The following is an 18,055-nucleotide window of genomic DNA, read 5'->3' as shown; positions in this document are numbered from 1 at the left end:
TGAGCCCAAGTGCTGCAACTACTGAAGCCCGCACGCCTAGAACCTGTGCTCCGCAACAAGAGAAGCCACCACAATGTGAAGCCCGCGCACCACAACGAAGGGTAGCCCCCGCTTGCTGTAACTAAAGAAAGCCCGTGTGCAGCAATGAAGACCCAATGCAGCCAAAATAAATAAATAAATAAAATTTATTTTTAAAAAAAGTTAAAATCCACGGGAAAGATATAACTTGATAGCTTCCATCACTCGTTATTAATAGATTCTAGAACAGATCTCTAAGCAATTAAGTAGCACGATATCCTAAGGTAAAAGCAAGTGCAATCAACCTTCTAACACTTTCTTTTTAAATCTTTTTAAAAACACTTCCTAGGGACTTCCCTAGTGGTACAGTGGTTAAGAATCTGCCTGCCAATGCAGGGGACATGGGTTCAAGCCCTGGTCCGGGAAGATCCCGCATGCCGCGGAGCAGCTAAGCCCATGTGCCACAACTACTGAGCCTGTGCTCTAGAGCCCGCAAGCCACAACTACTGAGCCTGTGCTCTAGAGCCCGCAAGCCACAACTACTGAGCCTACGTGCCACAACTACTGAAGGCTGCATGCCTAGAGCCCATGCTCTGCAACAAGAGAAGCCACCGCAATAAGAAGCCCACGCACCACAATGAAGAGTAGCCCCTGCTCGCTGCAACTAGAGAAAGCCCACGTGCAGCAATGAAGACCCAACGCAGCCAAAAATAAATAAATAAAATAAATTTTTTTTAAAAATGAAGCAAATATGGCAAAAGGTTAAGGTCTGTTGTGAAGATAATAGGTACACAGGTGTTTGTCATATTGTTTTCTATATGTCAGCATTGTTCTAAGAACTTTTCATGTATTTCTCTTTGATCCTCACAACCTCCCTATGAAAGAGGTACTATCATTATTTCCATTTTATTTTTAAAGAAACTGAAGCAAGAGAGGTCTCAAGGTTAAGAAACTTGCAGAGCAGGTTTGCACTGCAACGAAGAGTTGCCCCCACTTGCTGCAACTAGAGAAAACCTGCACGCAGCAAGGAAGACCCAATGCACCCAAAAATAAATAAATAAAATAAATAAATTTATAAAGAAAAAACAATCAACACTGGTTATCCTTGGGCAGTGGAATATTGCATGATTTTTATGTTCATCTTTTTTCTTCAAATTATTTCTAAATTTCCAATATAAATACTCATTCATCTTATAGAAATTTAAAATAGATTTTAAGTCTACACTACTAGCCATGTTTAAGAGGATTTCTGAAATAAAGTCCAATATTTGAGTATCTACTATGTGCTAGGTACTGCTTAAGGCATTGGGAGAGACCATGGGGAATAAGACAGACAAAGCCTCTGGCCTCATATGCCTTATGTTTCATGTGAAAGAGGACAGATGATAAAAGAGTCAATAAAGAAATAAGATCATTTCAAGGACTTCCTCGTGGTGCAGTGGTTAGGAATCTGCCTGCCAATGCAGGGGACACGGGTTTGATCCCTGGTCTGGGAAGATCCCACATGCCACGGAGCAGCTAAGCCCGTGCACCACAGCTACTGAGCCTGCACTCTAGAGCCCACGAGCCACAACTACTGAAGCCCACATGTCACAACTACTGAAGCCCGCACGCCTAGAGCCCATGCTCTGCAACAAGAGAAGCCACTGCAATGAGAAGCCCGTGCACTGCAACAAAGAGTAGCCCCTGCTCGCTGCAACTAGAGAAAGCCCGCACATAGCAACAAAGACCCAACGCAGCCAATAGATAAATAAATAAATAAGTAAAAATTTTAAAAAGATATAAGATCATTTCAGACATTGGTAATGGCTGTGAAGAAAATAAAATGGGGTAATGGGTTAGAGAGTGACCTGTGATGGAAGAGGGATCTATTCTAGGTAGGGGGTTGGGGAAGGCCTCCCTAAAGTGACATCTGGGCTGAGACTTGAATGATGTGAAGGAACCAGCCATATGAAGATCGGTGAGAGTGCATTCCAGGCAAAACCAACAGCAAGTGAAGGAGGTCATGAAACAGGAATAATGCTGATAGGTTCAAGGAACATAGAGAAGACACATGTAGATGGGATATAGAGACCCAGGGAGTAAGTGGTAAAGATCAGGTTGGAGAAGCAGGCCAGCTCATAAGAAGCCTAGCAGACAATGAAAAGGGCTTTGGACTTTATTCTGATTGAATTAGAGGGTTTGACGCAGAGGAGTGATTAATATCATTACCAATTAATATTGTCATATTTGTTTTTTATATATAAGCATGACTAGACTGCCTGGGTTAATATGTTGGCTTTGCCACTATTGTATTCCCTTCATCATGCTGCTTCACTTCTTTCTGCTTCAGTTTCTCTATCAGTTAAATCAGGATAATAAAAGTATCTACTGCATAAGGTTGTTATAGGGAGTAAGATAAATTAGTAGACTGTAGCACAGAGTAAAGCACCATATAATGTTAGTTTGATAAATAGCTAGATAGTTAATAGTGACTAATTCTGGGAATTAGAGAAATGGGTATAGAACTTTTCCTTTCATCTTTCTGTGTAATTTGACTTTTAAAAAATTATATTTACAGCTGTAAACATATTAGAAATATGAAAGATCTCAAATAAACAATCAAACTTTACAACATAAGGAATTATAAAATGAAGAGCAAACTAAACCCAAACCTAGCAGAAGGAAGGGAATACTACGGATTACAGCAGAGATAAAGGAAATAGAGAATAGAAAAACAATAATAAAGAAATAATAATAAAGAAAATCAATGAAACCAAAAGTTGGTTCTTTGAAAAGGTCAACAAAATTTGACAAACCTTTAGCTAGATGGACTGAGAAACAGAGAAGACTTAAATAACTAAAATCAGAAATGAAGCGGGGACATTACTATCAGTTCTACATAAATAAAAAAGATTATACAAGAGTACAGTGAACAATTGTACACCAACAAATTGGATAATCTAGATGAAATGGGCCAATTCCTAGAAACACAAAAACCTACTAAGAAATAGAAAATCTGCATAGACCTATAACTAGTAAGGAGACTGAATTGGTAATCAGGCCTCCCAACAAGAAAAGCCCTGCACGTGTGGGCTTCACTGGTAAATTCTACCAAACATTTAAAGAAGAGCTAGCACCAGTCCTTCTTTTTTTTTGGCTGCGCCATGAGGCATGTAGGATCCTAGTTCCCCAAACAAGGATCAAATCCATGCCCCCTGCAGTGGAAGCTCGGAGTCCCAACCACTGGCCACTGGACTACCAGGGAAGTCCCACATTAATCCTTATTAACTTTTGCTGGTTCAACATATGAAAATTGAGCAGTGTAATACACCAAATAAACAGAATGAAGGAGAAAAAAAGGATGATCGCAATTGATGCAGAAAAGGCATTTGACAAAATTCATGATAAAAACACACAGCAAACTAGGAATAGAAGCAAACTTCAACATACTAAAAACACTTATGTGAAAAGCCCACAGTTAACATCATACTCAATAGTGAAAGACTGAAAGCTTTTCATCTAAGAACAAGGCAAGGATGCCCACTTTCACCACTTCTATTCAACATAGTACTGGAAGTTCTGGCCAGATCAATTAAACAGAGAAATAAAAGGCATCCAAATGGGAAAGGAAAAAGTAAAATTATCTCTGTTGATAGAGGATATGATCTTATTTGTAGAAGAACCTAAAGATTCCACAAAAAAATCATTAGAACTAATAAATGAATTCAAAGTCCACACACAAAAATCAATTGCATTTCTATACACTAACAATGAACAATCCAGAAAAGAAATTAAGAAAACCATTGCATTTATAATTGCATCAAAAAGAATACTTAGGAATTAACTTAACCAAGGAGGTGAAAGACTTGTACAGTGAAAATTTCAAAACATTGCTGAAAGATATTAAAGACATAAACAAATGTAACCACATCCCATGTTCATAGATTGGAAGACAATATTTTTAAGATGCTAATGTTACCCAGCGTGATCAAGATTCAGTGCAATCCTGAGCAAAATCCCAAAGACAATATTTTGCAGAAATAGAAAAAGTCCTGAAATTCGTATGCAATCTCAAGGGACCCTAAATAGCCAAAACAATCCTGAAAAAAATACCAGAAAGCTGGAGGACTCACTTCCTGATTTTAAATCTTACTATAAAGCTGCAGTAATCAAACAATGTGGTAGTGGAATAAGGACAGATATACAGACTAATGGAATAGAACAGAGAGCCCAGAAATAAGCCCTCACATATATGGTCAAATGATTCTTTTTTTTTTTTTTGGCTGCATTGGGTCTTTGTTGCTGTGCACGGGCTTTTTCTAGTTGCAGCGAGTAGGGGCTACTCTTCATTGCGGTGCATGAGCTTCTCATTGCAGTAGCTTCTCTTGTTGCGGAGCTCGGGCTGTAGGCATGCAGGCTTCAGTAGTCGCAGCACACAGGCTCAGTAGTTGTAGCTCGTGAGCTTAGTTGCTCCGTGGCATGTGGGATCTTCCCGGACCAAGGATCGAACCCGTGTCCCCTGCATTGGCAGGCAGATTCTTAACCACTGTGCCACCAGGGAAGTCCCTCAGATGATTTTTGACAAGGGTGCTAAGACCATTCAATAGGAAAAGGACTGTCTTTTCAACAGATGGTACTGGGAAAGCTGGATATACACATGCAAAAGAATGAAGGTGGACCCTTACCTCACACCATTCTCAAAATTTAAGTCAAAATGGATCAAAGATCTAATGGTAAGAAGTAAAACTATAAAACTCTTAGGGACTCCCCTGGTGGCGCAGTGGTTAAGACTCTGTACTCGCAATGCAGGGGGCCCGGGTTCAATCCCTGGTCAGGGAACTAGATCCCACATGCATGCTGCAACTAAGGAGCCCTCCTACCACAACTAAGACCTGGCACAACCAGATAAATAAATAAATAAATATTTTGAAAAATAAAAAATAAATAAAACTCTTAGATGAAAACATAGGACAGGGCTTCCCTGGTGGCGCAGTGGTTGAGAGTCTGCCTGCCGATGCAGGGGACACGGGTTCGTGCCCCGGTCTGGGAAGATCCCACATGCCGTGGAGCGGCTGGGTCCGTGAGCCATGGCCACTGAGCCTGCGTGTCCGGAGCCTGTGCTCCGCAACGGGAGAGGCCACAACAGGGAGAGGCCCGCGTACCACAAAAAAAAAAAAACAAAAAAAAAAACATAGGGCAAAAGCTTCGTGACATTGAGTTTGGCAGTTATTTCTTGCATATAACTCCAAAGCCACAGGCAACAAAAGAAAAAATAAACAAATTGTACTTCATGAAAATTTTTAAATATTGTGCATCAAAAGACAATATCAGTAGAATAAAAAAGAAGCTCACAGAATGGGAGGAAATATTTGCAAATCATATATCTGATAAGGGATTAATATATAGAATATATAGAGGGCTCCTAAAACTCAACAACAAAAAAACAAACAGCCGGATTCATTCTCAAAAAAAGGTATACAGATGTGCAATAAGTGCATGAAAAGATGCTCAGCATCACTGGTCATTAGGGAAATGCAAATCAAAACCACAATTAGGGAATTTTTTGGAAGTACAGTGGTTAGGACTTGGCACTTCCACTGCCGACGCCTGGGTTCAATCCATGGTTGGAGAACTAAGAAAAAAAAGCACACGGTGAGATACCACCTCACACCCATCAGGATGGCTACTATCAAAAAAACCAGAAAAGAAGGATTGCTACGTGTCCTTGGAATCATTTTCTGGTTGTATAGAGAGTGTGAAATATTGACAAGTGGTAAAACAACGCAGGACAAGCATTGCTCAGTAAAATAAAACTCTGTGAGTTTATTCTGGAAAAAAAGAACAGAAAATAACAAGTGTTGGCAATAAGGCAGAAAAACTGGAACCCACTGTTGGTGGGAATGTAAAATGGTGTAGCCGCTGAGAAAAACAGGTTGGCAGCTCCTCAAAAAATTAAAAGTAGCATGACCCTATGATTCAGAAATTCCACTTCTGGGTATATATGTAAAAGAATTGAAATCAGGATCTCGAAGAGATATTTGTACATCCAAGTTCATAATATTCACAATAGCTAAAACATGGAAGCAACCCAAGTGTCAATCAGTGAATGAAAGGAAATGCAAAATGTGGGATATTCCTACAATGTAATAGTATTCAGCTTTAAAAAGGAAGGAAATTGTGATACATGCTACAATGTGGATAAACCTTCAGGACATTATGAAATAAGCCAGTCACAAAAGGACAGATTCTGTATGATTCCACTTATATGAGATACTTAGAGTGAGTAGTCAAAATCATAAAGACAGAAGGTAGACTGGTGATGAGCTGGGGGCTGGGGGAAGAAGGGGAACAGGGAGTAGAGAGTTTCAATTTTACAAAATGAAAAGAGTTCTGGAGACAGATGGTAGTGATGGTAGCACAACCTCATGAATCTAATACCACTGAACTGTATGTTAAAAATAGTTAAGATGGTAAATTTTCTATTTTTGATATTTTACAATTTAAAAAATGGAAAATAATAAAACTGATGACCAAGGTCAAATATATATATATATTTAGGTATGCAATACTTTTATAATTTAAAAAAATTAAGGAAAAAAGCTTTGAAGTATGATTTCAAATTTGCAATTCAGAAGGTCAGCTCAATCTCGGTTTTGTTGCTTGTGTGTTTTTTTAAGAGGAGGACACTAAAAATATCGTGGTAGATTAGAGTTTTCTACTCTGCCTAAAGCATAACTTGTTATTTTCACAGATGTATTTAGGGATTTGGGATAATCTACCAGGTGTTGTGAAATGTCAAATGGAACAAGCACTTCATCTTGATTTTGGAACTGAATTGGAACCAAGGAAAGAAATAGTGCTATTTGATAAGCCAACTAGGGGAACTACTGTACAGAAATTCAAAGAAATGGTCTACAGTCTCTTTAAAGTAAGTATATGCATTCACATGTTGCTAGTGTGAAGTGGTACTCTTCTGGAAGCTGGCAGGACCTCATTCTAAGCCATAAAAATGTTGGTATTCTTTGACCTATATCAGGGACTCTATCTTGAGGAAATAATTCAGAGAAAAGAAAAAAATGTATGGAGGGTGTTTAACATTACTTACTATCGCTAAAAATGTCCAGATGTGAGAGTTCATTAAGTAGATGGGCTGCTCTATAGCTTGACATTAAAACTGATACACTTTTTTTAAAAAGGTGAAATAAAATTAGTAGACTGATTGCAATTTTTGTGTGTGTGTGTGTGGTATACGGGCCTCTCACTGTTGTGGCCTCTCCCGTTGTGGAGTACAGGCTCCGGACACGCAGGCTCAGCGGCCATGGCTCACGGGCCCAGCCGCTCCACGGCATGTGGGATCTTCCCAGACCGGGGCACGGACCCGTGTCCCCTGCATCAGCAGGCGGACTCTCAACCACTGCACCACCAGGGAAGCCTGCAAATTATTTTTTTAATTTAAAGAAATAGAGATTAAATAGAAATATGAAAATATTGGGAATTCCCTGGGTCCAGTGGTTAGGACTCGGCACTTTCACTGCCAAGGGTGCGGGTTCGATAACTGGTCAGGGAACTTCCGCAAGCCACGTGGCACGGCCAAAAAACAATGAAAATAATCACACTTTTGGAAAGAATCTTCTTCTCATTTTTATTGCTCTTATATTTTAACTCAAAATCTTTCTTTTCTTTGACCAGTTTACAGTTTTAGACTGTTTTATGCCAGAGAGTCTCCACAGGGAAATACTTGTAGCATTCATTATTGGAACACCTTGAATAAAATAATAACAATTACAAAATAGAAAATAATTTGTAGTTGACCCGTTAACTTTGGATATGGGCAAATTACACTGCAATTTTGCAAGTAAGTGTATGAATAAGACAAAGATTAATTAATGGCTTGGTTAACTGTATTTATCTACAAGGTCTGAGGCGGCTATGGGCGTTAAGGTGGCTATAACAAATATAACATGTTATATAACATATTATATAACATGTTATATAACAAATATACTTAGCAAAGTGGGTTTCACCTCAAGTACATAAAACACAGTTCTGACTCACTTAGCAAACATAAATATTTGGAAAGGTATTAAGTCTCCTATGGGTATTCAGTAGCAAGATTATTACTTAGCATGGTAATTATCCCTGTAAAGGAAGTTAGTATGTTACATATGAGATTCATATTTTTCATTGCTTCTGTATAATTAGCCAAATTCTTATCTTTACAGGCAAAGTTGGGTGACCAAGGCAACCTCTCTGAACTGGTTAATCTCATTTTGACAGTGGCTGATGGAGACAAAGATGGCCAGGTTTCCTTGGGAGAAGCAAAGTCAGCATGGGCACTTCTTCAATTAAATGAATTTCTTCTCATGGTAATACTTCAAGATAAAGAACATACCCCCAAATTAATGGGATTCTGTGGTGATCTCTATGTGATGGAAAGTGTTGAATATACCTCTCTTTATGGAATAAGCCTTCCATGGGTCATTGAACTTTTTATTCCATCTGGGTTCAGAAGAAGCATGGATCAGTTGTTCACACCATCATGGCCTAGAAAGGCTAAAATAGCCATAGGACTTCTAGAATTTGTGGAAGATGTTTTCCATGGCCCCTATGGAAACTTCCTCATGTGCGATACTAGTGCCAAAAACCTAGGATATAATGATAAGTATGATTTGAAAATGGTGGACATGAGAAAAATTGTGCCAGAGACAAACCTGAAAGAACTTATAAAGGATCGTCACTGTGAGTCTGATTTGGACTGTGTCTATGGCACGGATTGTCGAACTAGCTGTGATCAGAGTACAATGAAGTGTACCTCAGAAGTGATCCAACCAAACTTGGCAAAAGCCTGTCAGTTACTCAAAGACTACCTGTTGCGTGGTGCTCCAGTTGAAATTCGTGAAGAATTAGAAAAGCAGCTGTATTCCTGTATTGCTCTCAAAGTCACAGCAAATCAAATGGAAATGGAACATTCTTTGATACTAAATAACCTAAAAACATTACTGTGGAAGAAAATTTCCTACACAAACGACTCTTAGTTCATTTGGACATTGTGACCATTTTAAGAAACTTAGCACTTCAACAGAAAATCTTGAACTTTTCTAAATGGCTTGATTCAAATCCTTGCCAGTTATCACAAAACTCGTTTCCCCTGATCCTAAGGAAGCCATCATCTTAAAATACATGTTGATTGCTGAAGTAATGGCAGAAGGTATAGGATCAAAAGGTCCAAAAATATTCATTCCTGCCCTTTTAGAAACGCTGGTACATTTCCTAGTACATTCACTGTGTAACTATTTTGACTAATGACTTAAAATAATGCTGTGAAAAGCCTCATTCCATAAACATCAACGGTCAGAGTATTTTGTAGATTTGTTAGCCAAAATATCAGTGCTGGAAATTGTGTTTGCATTGAAGCTGCTGTTTAAAAAAGAAAATTTATAAATTTACTAATGTCTCAGCATGGTAAAGTTTGCACATTAACAGAAATTAAGACTGCAAAGCAGGTAGATTAAAATTACTCCTTTATAAACAGATGTTGGGTTAATAGCATGGTTTCTTATAAATACACTTAACTCATTTAGACATCACATTTTATGTGGCTTCAGAAAGTTTTGAGTGGCTCTTACCCACTAAAAACCCATCAGAAGCATTCTACTTGGAAATATATAATTGCCAATTTTAGAGGCTGAATATGGATGAGTTCATCATCCTAGATTTAAGGGTCTGTATCAGTATCAGCCAGCCAACTGGTCTTCAAAACTCATATCTTTAGGCCACAGACCTAACACAGGTACACATATCCTGAATCTGAGCTATGAGAAAGTGGGACATTAAGAGCAGGACTCTGAAATCATAAACTTCCTATTACTAATTTTCCATTTTCAAACAAACAGTATTCCCTATTGGCCAAAGGACTGTTTCTCTCAAGAGGCATGTAAATGTATCCACCTAACACTTTTTCTCATGTAAACTTGATATACAATGGTTATTATTTGCTCCTCTCTTTTGTGTTTATTCAGATCTGGCCTTTCAACTCCATAAAACGAAACACCTCTTCTTATAATTAAAGAACCAGTATTTTCGGGCTTCCCTGGTGGCCCAGTGGTTGAGAGTCTGCCTGCCGATGCAGGGGACACAGGTTTGTGCCCCGGTCCGGGAAGATCCCACATGCCACGAAGCAGCTGGGCCCGTGAGCCATGGCCGCTGAGCCTGCGCGTCCGGAGCCTGTGCTCCGCAACAGGAGAGGCCCGCGTACCGCAAAAGTAAAAAAATAAATAAAATAAAAAAAGAACCAGTATTTTCTGCTCAAAGGTTTCATCTGGATAAATGTGTTAAAATTATATGACCTTCATTGGACAGCTCTCTCTCAAGAACTAAAGCCATGGAGTAGCATCAGTTTCACTTACTTTAAAATTGTAAACTGTGAAGGTACTTCTTCTTCCAACTCATCATGTGGTTACAATAAATGAATGGAAAAAATATTTCTAGGGGAAGGTTTGTCTGTTGCTTGCCAGACTTTTTAAGAACAGCTGCACATCATACAATTGAAGGGATAACGCCTGTCAGGAAGAACAGATGCCCAAGGTATGAACTTTGAGGCAATATGTAAGATTTTCTGGAAAAAGCTACACTTGTTTCTGGAAGGAAAATACTGTCAATTTCAGGTACTTCCCACAGTTTCATTGACAAGAGCTTAACACAGAAACAGCTACTTGTTCAATAAGTTTATTACTGTCTTTATCTGAAAAATCTTCATGGAAATTGTGGTTTGGTTTATTAACTCTCAGCAGCCCGTTCCTGAGCTCTAAGGAAGCTTGCCTTCTTCTGAGCTACCCGATCTTTCTTCTGGGCAAGTGACATTTTGGGACGGTTCCACCTACAGAACAAGGTAAAAAGAAGAGAAAGGGACATAAATTTTAAAAACCATAGCGAAAAAGGATAGAGAATATTTAACTTTGAAAAAGACACACTTTGTAATAAAATGGAGGTCAAATAATCCCAAGTCCAATACCTGTTCTCTTCCTTAGTTAGCCTATTAAAAAATGCAGTAATTGACAGTTACAATGTACTGGGACAGAATGGGCCACCTCGGTAGCATCCAAGGCTAATACATTTCTATCACCACAATTACTTTAGCAAACCTGGTTCCCCTCACCTCTGCAACATCATGCAGAGCTAGTGATCGAGTTTGCACAACTTCACTCAGAGTCTGAGCGAGATGAAACAAGGCAGGAACCCCTCCCAACCTCTTTCTCTTCAAAAAACAGTAAAGCACATACCTCTTCTTTTTAACTTCTTTCTTAGGCTTCTTCTCATACACTGGATTCTCTCGTATTGCAGCATGAGCCTTCTTATACATCTCCTCCATCTGAAACAAAGCAAAGCAAACAGTACTTGGTTTCATTTCATATGCCCTAAACAGTAATAAAACACATGCTTCTACTGCTTGCTCTATTTTGTCCTTCTAAGCCAGAGTCTCAAAAGGAGCTAAACTAGGTCAATATTGGTATCTTTTTGTAACCCATCTTTTCCTAAGAAAGTCCCAGTTTTTACCATAAGCAACATGAATTGACACTATTCACAAAACATAACAATCTTCCTCAAGAAAAATTCGCATGTATTTCTGAATAATTCAGCTATACTTCATGAGTCACTCAAGTTTAAAGCAAACTGTTTGCTGTAGAAACACATTTTATGCTCATTTAAAACCATCTGACCTAAATTCTTTCATTCAAGTATGGATACATTCCAGCATTTAAAATGTTAAGATGAAAAATATATGGACTAACAAGCAACTGCCAAATACATCTCTGTCCTCCCACGTTCCCCATATTTCTATTTCCCACTGATTTCTGATAGGTCTTTTCAAAAGTTATTCCCAGGATCCCATACCAGGAAGCTCTTGATCTACTACCACAAATCACCAGTATCTGGCAGCAGTATCAGGCCTCTGTGGAGTCAGAAAGAGGCCCAAATTTCCCTAGAAAACCGCCATCCAATTAGAAACATTAATGAGAATTTTGTTCTAAAATTCAACAAAAAACAATGCTGCAACTCTCTGAAGTGTTTTAATACCCACCCCTCAAATGACTATTGATCACATGGAAGATCAAGTCATGAAGAGAAACTGTAAAATGTGTGAAATTCAGTAACAACTACAGCCTTCCTAAAGAATGAGTCAAGGAAATCCAGGTCTCTAAAACTACTCATTCCATGTGAGTAAAATGCAATTACTGGGCTTCCCTGGTGGCTCAGTGGTTAAGAATCCGCCTGCCAATGCAGGGGACATGGGTTCGAGCCCTTGTCTGGGAAGATCCCACATGCCGCGGAGTAACTAAGGCTGTGTGCCACAACTACGGAGCCTGTGCTCTAGAGCCCACGAGCCACAACTACTGAAGCCCATACGCCTAGAGCCCGTGCTCCACAACGAGAAACCACCGCAATGAGAAGCATGCACACCACAAGGAAGAGCAGCCCCCGCTCTCCGCAACTAGAGAAAGCCCGTGTGCAGCTACGAAGACCCAACGCAACCAAAAATAAATTTTTTAAAATGCAATTACTACATGCATTTGTATAAAGCTCATTAGCAAAGGAAAATAATGCAAAAACAGAAAGTGATCTTTCCCTCAATTATAACTATTTTAAAAATAATTTTCAGACATAGGTATGCCAGATACAAAATATGCAGCAACAGAAAAGAACCTAATAAAAACAATTACTTGATATGTATCAATTTACATATAATTCTGTATTTGCAATACGTTTATAATAATCTGTGATTTTTGTGTTCTATGCCTTCACTATCAAAACTCGCACTGTCATCATCAATTACCCCAATGTATTAACAGAGAGAGCCCTGAGACTCAACTTTAGGGGTGATAAACTTTGCAACATTAAACTGACTTTTGAAAACACGGGTCCCTTCACTTTTGCAACATCACACAGAACCAGTGATAGAATCTGTACATCTCCCTTTTTGTGTGCATGCCTGAGACACTGAGAAAGTCTAGAACATAACACTTATCTGCTAAAAATGAAGAAAGAACCTTTTTTCCCCATGACCTCAAAAGGAGTAAAGTCTAGTAACTAGCACCTCCTATTGGAGTAGATTATGACCACATGAATGAAATTTATAAATACAGAACAGCCAAATGCATAAAAGCCACCAAAGGCTTTAGATTTGGATGCCTGAAGCCTGCCATCCTTCAGCATCTAAAAGATTCCTAAAAGCATGTTGACAAGTCCAGCTCCTCATAATAGTATCTTGTCTTTTAACCTACCCTAGGTCCAACATCCCAATTTCATTTTAACATGCCCATATTCAACTTTTAACTGTTAACCTGAAATAAAACTGTATTAACATACCCACTCAAAACAGGTAGGAAACCTGGTTCTATAAATTTACCAATACAGGTATTTTTAGTTAAATTTTTACCATGTCTGGAGTTACGTTGTTCTTTATGTATTGAGAGAATTGTTTTTTGTAAGCATCTTCATCTTCTTCAATCAGGTAACGCATATAATCTGCAACGTTCTGCCCCATGATGTGCTTTCGGTGTACCTCAGCATTGAATTCTTTGCTTTCTGAATCATAACCAGGGAACCGTTTGGTACTGAAATAAAGTTTTCCAAGTTTTAGTATATACTCGTTGAACTCAGTTCACTAGAAGGAATTCATTTCAGTAGCTGCCATCAGTCCCGTCTTGAAACAATTAATTGCATCATATGCAACCAAAGAACCAACTACTGACTGCTCAGTTAGTGGGATATCATCATTCAGCAGCTAATTTTTGAATTCCAGGATAGAAAATCATGCCACAAGCACCTTTAAATACCATTAAATGAACCAAGGCCACTATAAAGTTAGTTCTCCTTATTTCATAGCAAAGGGTTTCAAAATTACTCTCCCTAAATCCTACAGTTTCTCAGTGGTGCCTCAGGGTACATGGTAATAAGTGATTTGTTCCAGATCACATTTAACAGGTGACTTGAATGAGGATTGCCAAGCCAACCCCCCCCCCAAAAAAACCCACCCTACATCATAAAAGTAAGTTCCAGTTAGGTTACATTTTATAGCTTACGCCACCAACAACTACCACCACCACCACCACTGCTGCCACCCCCGCCCAAAAAAGGCAAGCCAGAAAAAGTTTTTGGTTGTTAAATCACCAATCACTAAAATATTCCTAAGCTAATAAATCACCTTAAGATGTATCTACTCAACAATAACAATCATTAACTCAAACCAAGGGAACAACCAAATTGAAACAACCCACTTATTAGCTCCTAAGGAAAGCCTACACTCATTTCCAGTTGAAAGTTTGAAAGTTTAAAAATTTATGTCTTTTTCCCAAACTTTTTTCCCCTCTAGAGTCCGTATTTCCCCATAACTCAGTAAACAAATTTTCATTCTGAATTAAACAAACAAAAAAAAATAGGGGGAGTACTGGTGGTATCAAGTTGCTCATTTCTAACCAAAACTTAGCTACACACAAAAGGTAGTGGTTTCAACACTGGCTCTTCCATTTATTGGCTCTAAAACCTTGGACAAATAATTTTACCCCTGAACCCCAGTCTCTTCATTTATAAACCATGTTACAGTTCCTTCCCACCTTGCCAGGTTCCCTTTGCACAGTACCCAGCACATGGCAGGTACACAATGATAGCTACTATTACTCTAATTGGTTCAGTTATCTCCACAGCCCAACCAGTTAGAAACAGTGCAGGACTGGAGTCCAGGCAACGAGGCCTTGAATACTATTATTACCTGTGAGGGATAGACAAGCCTCCATCGACAGCTCCCTTCAGGGCCCCAAAAACTTTATTCCCAGTAGTAGTCCTGGCAAGCCCTGCATCCAAGTAACAGGTGAAGGCACCAGGTTGACCATCGATGCTTTCCACATTGTATTCATCTCCAGTCACCTCGACTTGGCCTTCATAAATTTTGTCCATACCAAACCTATTAAGAAGCTATTAACAAAGAAGCCAATCTAAATGCTTGTTAGAATATATTCAAACAACAATATCTCAAAATTCACAACTTTAATGACCTGACAAAAAATTTCCTTCCAAATCACTTTTTCCCTTTATCCCAATCTGCTTTTAAATATCAATTTTTAAATGCCCCAAAAAGGAATTTCAGACATCCAATTTTACCAACAAGTATAACTGTTTAACAGTTTCTGAATCTGCTACACTGTCCATACTTGATTTTTGTAGCAATCAATAAGGACATGATACTTAAATTTGATTCTTATATTTACTCAAGGGAAGTAATCTCCACCTTTCCTCAGTCATATTTAGCTATAATTCAACAACCAAATATTAAATATTATCATATGCAGTTTTGTTTGATAACAATATTATGAGTAGGATCCTGTGCTGAAGAGAACACCTTTTGTGGCTCTACCCTGCCACTGTATTATGTTAATATGTGCCACTACTCTGCTAGTTATCTATAGTGCCTTTGCACCAAGATGCTCATATAAGACAATGTCCCAACCCAAACATGTTTATAACCAGTGAATATGTGGGTCCCCAACAATGATGCATGCTTAACAATTCCACTGCAAAACAAGGTCAGAAAACAAAAATAAGGTAAGATCACATTTTCATTTCCTTTTATAGGAAATGTTGCCACCCAAAGGCAAAAATTAAAACAAAAATGAATCCCCCCACCAATGCCTACCCCCGCCTCAAAAGCTTAAGGCACTGCTTCTCAAAATTTAGCATGCATATAAATCACCTGGACATCCTATCAGAATATAAATTCTGAAGGTGTGGGGTATAGTCTGCATTTTTAATGTATGCTGATGGTAAGATCTACACTTCTGACTAGATCTGTCCAACAAGATAGTCACCAACTAGCCACAACCGGCTATTCATATTTAAGTTAAAAACTCAGTTATCCGCAGCACTAGACACATTTCAAGTGCTTAATAGCTACATGTGGCTAGCGGCTACCATATCAGCCAGTACAGATTACAGATATCCATCAATGCAAAATAATTCTATTGGTCTAGATATACCCAACAAATGGGAGAAAACAGAAAAAAAGGCTTCCCCAGATTATAAAGTACATCTCTGTCTTAAACAATGTATTTATATAAAATTGTCTTCCCTGGTGACGCCCTTATAAGCCACAGGGCAACAGGAGGGACTCCTCTCTCCCCACAGCTAGCTGAAGGTATCTTATCCATGTGTGAACCATCTATGTTGCAGACAATTCCAGTGAGCTAATTCCAAAATACATCACTTAAAGTAATCTTGTACGTACCCTGCGTGCCAGCAGCAGGCCAGTACAATATGCTGCAGCATAATTTGTCAGGCCAACCTTCACACCATACTTCGGGAGTTCATGAGCATAAGCTGCACAAACTATCATATCTCCTTCTATACGGGCATAAGCAATCTACAATAAGAGAAAAAAAAAAGGTTAGTAATCTGTTTTCACTGTTTTGTGGATTACTTCCTAAGTGCCTTCTTTTTCAAAAGATTTAACAAAAAAAACAGACACAGATCTGCATCACTTAAGATTTTTGTTAAATCACTCACCTTCAGCGATTATGGCTTGGTCAACTACAGAAGGTAGGTTTATGAGTTTAAGTATGTTTGACTAATTTCACAGTACATAAGTCTCAAATTACCAGAGACATCGAATATTAAAATACCTTTGGAATAAGGTATACTGTAGTTCCTTACTTCTGAGAAATACTGAAAAGACCTTGAGCTGGGAAAGCTAGTAAATTAAGGAGGCACTTTGAAAAATCAAAAAGGAATCCCTGATTATTTCAAACACCTTTTAAACTAAGCATACCTAAGTCCAACAATGTTTCAGAAAACCTAATATTTAGTTATCTGAACTTAGGTATGGAGGAAGAGATTGCCTTCACAACCAACAAATTAGTCTGCCCAGAAAATAAATGTGCCTGTCTCCTCCAAATCTCAAGTACAAAAAGTTTTTCTAGTTGTAAAAGCCCAGAAAACTACCTTCTAGGAGCAAATTGCCACTTTCTGTAAGTCTTTTACATGGGAGACACCTTCATAAGTATTTACTAAAACCTATTTTGAACAGTAATCAAGAATAAAAATAATCTTAAGAGTCTAATTTAACATTCACAACTACCTACCTCTTCAAAGTATTGGATAAGTGAACTTAGTCCACAATAAATTCTATTAACTTACTGGAATTGGAATGGGCAAGAACCTTCCACTGGGTCTCAAATTTACCCTCCCACCCCCACAAAAATAGCACAGTGCCATGAACTTCTCTAATCCCCCCGCCCCCCGCCAATTAGAAAGTGAATGGAATTAAACTGGGTCAGGATTGCCAAACAGCTGATCCTCAAAGTATTTTTTACAGTACCAATTTCCCAGGCTCCAACTTCAGACCTACCAAAAGAACTACTCACTTAATGTTCCTTGGAGTGCCAAGCACTAGACTAGATGGACCTAATGCATACGTTGTGTTTTGCTCCCCAAGTACAACTTTTCTACCACAGTGAGGGCAGAAGCAGGGGGTGGAGGTTACCATCCATTACTTGCGTCTAGAATACAACTTACCTGACAAATGATATCTCTGTTAGTTACACGAACTATCATTCTGTATTTGGGTGTGTTGTACTTATTTTTATCTTGAATTACCAATCGTTTCCGAGCATAGTAGTCAGTTTTGCCCTCTGAAAGAAAAAAGTAATTAAAAAAAGTCTATTCCACTACAAAGCAGATTCTTTTCATGTTGTGAACATGAAAACCTGACCATACCTCGCCGTCTTCTAAATTTCACTTGGTATCTCTTGAAGTAGGCCTTATTCTTGACAACTTTAACAAACCCCTTTAAGATAAAAGAATGTTATTAAAACTTTGATAAATGTTTTAGCTTCTGATACTTTTGACATTTGTGTTAACTGTATAACAAAATAACACTTAAACTTCAAAAGTGAATCCAGACACAACCATCACTTTTTCAAATCTGAAGTCAAGAATCACTTTTTCTTCTACTTTCCATCTGTCAAAACTGACAGTTTTATAAAGCAAAATAAAAATGAATCAGCAG

The 18,055-nt window shown here is 38.5% G+C and overlaps 2 protein-coding genes across 5 annotated transcripts in view; one reads left to right on the top strand and one right to left on the bottom strand.

Annotated features, from left to right (window-relative positions):
- The window catches only part of DIPK1A (divergent protein kinase domain 1A), a 126,648-nt gene extending 116,592 nt beyond the window's left edge, over window positions 1–10,056 (top strand). For 3 of the 4 annotated variants that reach the window (XM_007468543.1, XM_007468542.1, XM_007468541.1), the window contains 2 exons: window positions 6,752–6,928; window positions 8,223–10,056. In XM_007468543.1, coding sequence (XP_007468605.1) covers window positions 6,752–6,928; window positions 8,223–9,035 — 990 coding nt within the window. In that variant the 3' untranslated portion in view covers window positions 9,036–10,056. The remainder of the gene's footprint in view (window positions 1–6,751; window positions 6,929–8,222) is intronic. The other variant, XM_007468544.1, reaches the window with a different exon arrangement.
- A 655-nt stretch (window positions 10,057–10,711) lies between these two features.
- Window positions 10,712–18,055, bottom strand: part of RPL5 (ribosomal protein L5) — an 8,484-nt gene continuing 1,140 nt past the window's right edge. Inside the window, exons 3-9 of the mRNA XM_007468539.1 lie at window positions 17,764–17,833; window positions 17,563–17,678; window positions 16,277–16,411; window positions 14,768–14,970; window positions 13,436–13,613; window positions 11,280–11,368; window positions 10,712–10,876 (exon numbers count right to left, since the gene is read on the bottom strand). Of these exons, the coding sequence (XP_007468601.1) occupies window positions 10,777–10,876; window positions 11,280–11,368; window positions 13,436–13,613; window positions 14,768–14,970; window positions 16,277–16,411; window positions 17,563–17,678; window positions 17,764–17,833 (891 nt within the window). The 3' untranslated portion in view covers window positions 10,712–10,776. The remainder of the gene's footprint in view (window positions 10,877–11,279; window positions 11,369–13,435; window positions 13,614–14,767; window positions 14,971–16,276; window positions 16,412–17,562; window positions 17,679–17,763; window positions 17,834–18,055) is intronic.

Source organism: Lipotes vexillifer, unplaced genomic scaffold, assembly GCF_000442215.2.
Source record: "Lipotes vexillifer unplaced genomic scaffold, Lipotes_vexillifer_v1.1 scaffold490, whole genome shotgun sequence".
Taxonomy (NCBI): domain Eukaryota; kingdom Metazoa; phylum Chordata; class Mammalia; order Artiodactyla; family Lipotidae; genus Lipotes; species Lipotes vexillifer.
The sequence above is the reverse complement of the archived record's forward strand: the minus strand, read 5'-3'. Positions and strand labels throughout refer to the sequence as shown.